The sequence below is a fragment of the Antrostomus carolinensis genome, unplaced genomic scaffold, assembly GCF_000700745.2.
Source record: "Antrostomus carolinensis isolate BGI_N321 unplaced genomic scaffold, ASM70074v2 scaffold13321, whole genome shotgun sequence".
NCBI classification, from domain to species: domain Eukaryota; kingdom Metazoa; phylum Chordata; class Aves; order Caprimulgiformes; family Caprimulgidae; genus Antrostomus; species Antrostomus carolinensis.
This window is the reverse complement of record NW_010293546.1, coordinates 1-5,037: the sequence shown is the minus strand read 5'-3', so window position 1 is coordinate 5,037 and position 5,037 is coordinate 1. Positions and strand designations below refer to the sequence as shown.

General features: G+C 44.0%; 1 protein-coding gene across 1 annotated transcript; it reads right to left on the bottom strand.

Annotated features, from left to right (window-relative positions):
- Positions 1-1,177: 1,177 nt before the first annotated feature.
- LOC104532181 (keratin, type I cytoskeletal 10-like) lies at positions 1,178-4,763 on the bottom strand (the record flags this gene model as incomplete). Its single annotated transcript, XM_029087296.1, has 7 exons — positions 1,178-1,203; positions 1,795-1,896; positions 2,390-2,715; positions 3,191-3,417; positions 3,623-3,748; positions 4,060-4,221; positions 4,607-4,763. Coding segments are annotated over 7 exons (1,126 nt in total), but the record flags the coding sequence as incomplete, so codon positions are not given.
- Between the last annotated feature and the right edge of the window lie 274 nt (positions 4,764-5,037).

Sequence of the window (5,037 nt, the reverse complement as noted above, 5' to 3'; positions counted from 1 at the left end):
AAGGAGTGTGGGGGAGTGAGCAGAGGGACCCCACTGGCCAGTGAGACCCCAGCTGCCCGGGCAGAACAGAGGGAAACAGCGAGGAAGTTCAGTCCCTGTCTGTCAGGGCACTTGCTGTGAGCAGTCCCTGAGCTGTGGGATCCCTTACGAGTACTTTGGGAATCTCTTCTCTTGGATATCTTTTTTTTTTTTCTCTGAATCTATCGCTGCCTTTTGTACAATCACATCCTAAACGTGAATAATTTGCCAGTTGTCTCTGTGAAATGTAAACCTGTCCATACGGAGACACGAGGAATGCCCTGAAGTGGAAGCACCAGGCACCGTACAGACAGCAGGGCAGGTTGTGATCAGTTAAACAAGCCTGTGACTTCCTTCTTCTCTGAGACCCTCTGTTACTGAACTTGTATCCCCAAGCAGGTAGCACTCAAAATGGGTTCAGTTTGGACAATTAATTGTCCATGGTTTGAGTTCTCAGGGGTGTTTTGGCAGTGGGATCTGAAAATGTTCAACTTTAAATTCCATGATTAAGAAGTCTCATAATGCATTTCGGCGACTCCTTAGGATGATTATTTTTTAAGCAGCTTTCTAGGGAATGGTCAGTTCCTTAAACCCACCTTCCTTTCCCTGACAGATGTTAACACCAGAATCGAGCAGGTTTTCTGACTGTTAGTTTTCCCATTGCAGGGACCACCAGCACATTGTACCTGGTTGTGTGTTCTTCAGAGTTTTGCCCAGTTACTCTTAAATGGTGAATATGTCCCTGCAAACTTTTGTGGTTTATGCATAATCTGACATGTTACTGTGTATTCACAGCAGGGCTTGATATTTATAACTGATTCAAACAAAAATGTCTACCAAAGGAAATTTCTCACAGACGTCTGGTTGCATCAGAGAGAAGCAAAGATTTATTAGAAGGGGTTTTTTTTTTCTTTTTTCTTTTTCCCCCCCCCACAGGATTACCAATCATGGTAGAGATTAACTCAAGTAACAGTGATTAGGCATAGAAATTCAGCTGGAAGAAGCAGGTGGGCCATGCAGAGAGTTCTGATGAGCCCCTGGAGTGAACAGTGTTAACTTGAACAAGCGTTGGCTCTCTCCTCGCAGAGGCACAATCGGGCGCGCTCGGTGTAGTCTGCCTCGGTCCAAAGGCCCACTGGGAAGATGCTGGTTTTGCCAATCAATCCTCAGACTTCCTAAAACTCCCTGTTGAAAGATGAATGGAAGCAAGAATTTCTTGAAGAAGTGTTATCATCTCATTCATGATTTTTAATTTTTTTGTTACTTCAGAATGACAGACTGTGCAGGTCTCAGTGGACCAGGTTTTTTTCCCAGCATTCTGGAAAGGTTTGAACAGTCTCAGACTTCATATTTGTACAAGCCCGTGTGTTTGCAGCTTTGTCACAATAAATACCTGGACCTGCTTCTACTCTCAACTGTGTAAGTGTAAATCACTTTAAATTACGAGTGACTGTAGCAGTATAAATCAAACACAGATGAACTTAGAGTCTCTATTTATGTGTGTATGGATATTTACAATGAATTTTTATCAGTGAAAGATGGATGGCACATAATATATTTTAATCTTGCCTACCAAGCATATGTGGGACTGTTGCAAATCAGACAGGATGTTTGATCAAAGGAGTAAACTTTTACAGAGGAGTTTGCAAAGTGTATTAACTTTTAAAAACTAGATCTCATCTACACCAAATCTTATCAAAAAATCTTACTCATTACACAAAAGCCTTCTGAATTCACAGCTTTTGTCTGAGATGTTGTCAGGACCTGAAGCCTTACCCAATCTCATCGTTTTTATGGCTTCAGACACTTCCTCCATTGTTGCTCCTCTCTCCAATGTTTTATTCCCTTCCAGGCAGAGCCTCATGTTTTCAGCACCTCCTGGAACCACAGCCATGAAATCAGACATGGAGAAGACCTTTGGTCACTCCCCATCTTTTGCTACTTCAGGATTTTGCAGCTACTGCCCCTTGTATTTTAAATGTCTTGAGTGTTCCAGCTATTTTACCCTGCTTTAACCATTTCCCCCCTTAATACCAGTTTCATTTCTAACATTTGGCTTCAGTCCAAATCTACTGATTTCTCCAGTTCTCTGCATGCTCTGGACCGGGCATTATTTTTCCTTTTCACTCTTCATTTTCTCTTTCTACACATCTGACACAACTCTTCAGAACATCCTCTTCATTTGAAATACTACCATGTTGAGATGTTACCATGTAAGAACAAATGTCAGAGTGGACTTAAAACAAGATTGGGAAAAAAAGAGCAAAAATATCTCTAGATTTCCAAATAAGGAAGGAAGTTGTCGCATCCCTTCCTGCTGTTCAGAGAGAAAAGTGAGTGGGAGGATGTTCTCTGTTATTGCAATTTTTGCCTTGGCTTTCACAAGAGTTGTCAGAATGGAACTGGGAAGATGAAGAGCGGGAGAGGCAACATTTGCCCCCTCCTCCTCTACCACTGCCACCTCCTCCACCTGAAGTATTACCACAGCCTCTGCCTCCTGTGCTTCCTCCGCTCCCTCCTCCCCCACTTCCAGAAGAGGAACTTCTTCCATAGGATCCTCCAGTTCTTCCTCCATCGCTTCCTCCACCTGAGGACCAACTACTTCCTCCTCCACTACTTCCTCTTCCAGAAGGCCAGATAGTTCCTCCATGACCTCCTCCTCCTGAAGATCCACCACCAGCTCCTCCCTGTGAGATGCTGTAAGGAGGAAAGGACACATGTGTGTAAGATTTATAGCAACACGGCCAGTGTCCGGCATCCTTTCTGCCTCCCTCTGAGCTCCTCCTGTGACTGAGAATGTACTATTGTGAGGAACATGTTCTCAAGAACGGGTTTTAAACTGCACAGAAGAAGAAAAAGAAAGATGATGGATGTCTTTAGAAGTCTTTCAAAATATGTACAGTTTTCTTGCTTACCTTTCGTTTTCATACATAACTGTACTTCCTGACTGTACTTAGGAGAAGAAATGGCAAATTACAGTTCTAAATACTTTTGCAAATGTTTCTGTCCAGTTCATAGTAAGTTTAGAATAATAATAATGAATTCATGTGATTGTGGTAAATACGCTGCTGCTGAATTAGTTGCACTAGTTTCTAACATCAATGCTGCTGCTGCTTTCATCCTGACCCGTTGGCAGAGATGACATGGCAATTCATCTTCTGAATGGACATACCCAATGTCCTGCTGTCCCTCCTGCAGCAGCGCCCGGTACTGAGCAATCTCCTGTTCCAGGCGGGTCTTGATGCCCAGGAGCATCTTGTACTCCTGGTTCTGACTCTCCATCTCACAGCAGATGCTGGCCAGCTCCTCCTCCAAGGGGCCGATCATACCCTGGATCTGCTGCAGCTGCATGTTATAGCGACGTTCTGTGTCTTCCAAGTTGGATTGCAGAGACTGTAACTGAGAATGAAAGGGAGAATACAGTGTTGATGGGAATGTGGTGGGATGAGATCATTCTTATGCCCAAAATGAGAAAAACCTTACATGGTGTCAGAGGCACCAAGCACCTTCATTAAATGGGGTGCTGGTTCTAGCTGATCTCCTCTCAGTCCAGCAACTCACACATTCCTTGCAGATCAGGGGATCAGCAGCGATCGTTACCTACCATGCTGATTTGTGACTGCAGCTCAATTTCCAGGCTCTGGTAGTCACGTCTCAGCTCAGAGATCTGTCGGTTGCTTGATTCCACTTCCTGGCCACTTGAGTGGACTTGTTGACTCACTTCTTCCAGCTGAAAAATTAACATATAGAATTTGAGTTTTTGAGTTTTACTTAGAACGTCAGCATGGGGGTTTATCAGGGAAGCATCTGGCAACACAACAAGTGGAAGCAGGGCCACTTGTGATACAGGGGCTCTTTAAACTTGCTCCTACGGCTCTGCCAGTGCAGTTCAAGCCCACTTGTGATTTCCTTTATTTACATCAAAGGGATTCTACCATTATCTCCTAAAAGCAACGGATGTTGTTCAAAGTGCCATTCAGCTACAGGAAGTTGGTACTCTTGTGCTTCTGTAACATGAACATTCATGTTGTAACCATTTACCTTGCTCTCGTACCACCTTTCAACCTCTTCACGGTTTCTCTGAATAATATGTTCATATTCTTGTCTCATATCATTCAGCTTTTTCAGCAGATCCTCTCCTGGAGCAGCATTCACCTCCACATTCACATCCCCACTGGACTGTGATTGCAGCGATTTCATTTCCTGCAGAGAAAACCCAAATAAACAAAGGGAAATAAACAAAAATGGTGAAATTACTTTGCAAAAGACTTTTGAAGTGAGTTGACTTGCTCTGGCATCATAAACCCAACAACACAGATAAGTCTGTTTGGGTTTTTCTCTTGTTGCAATTATTTGGCCTTGACCTCCCAGTCATCGCTTGCTGGACAGTGCTCAGGGATGCCCTGAACAGCCTGGGCCTGGCAGTCAGCCCGTCCCAGGAGGCCCCTCGCCGAGCTGCTGCACATGAGGAGAGCAGGGAAGACTCTTTAGTGCAGAGGATGTTACCTGTGAAACCTGCCCACATTTCCGAAATCATAAGTGTTTGTGTTTTCCACTGCAGTTTGCATTTCAAGAAGCTGGCTCTTACCTCCTCATGGTTCTTCTTCAGGTCAATCATCTCCTCCCTTAGAGACTCAAATTGCATTTCCAGGTCAGACCTGCTCAGAGTCAGATTATCCAACAAGGGTCGCAAGCTGTTGATGTCAGCCTCCACGTTCTGCCGGAGGCCGTACTCCGTCTCGTACCTGTGCCAAGGACAGTGCAGAAAGGTCAGCCCTGGTGTTCCAGTATCTCAGTGTCTCCTGTTGTGTCTCTACTTCACAGCACACAGCATCTCTCAACAAGCAGAGCTATGAAATCAACAGCCAGTACTTAGAGTTTAATATTAATATCAAGCTTTAAGATTAAAATATATTCTGTGGTCTTTGTCTCTTCTGACTGTAACCTTTGTGCAGGTTCCATCTCTTTTTCATCTGACTTTCAGTGAGAGAGAATAATTCTTTCTTCTTTAAAAATAAA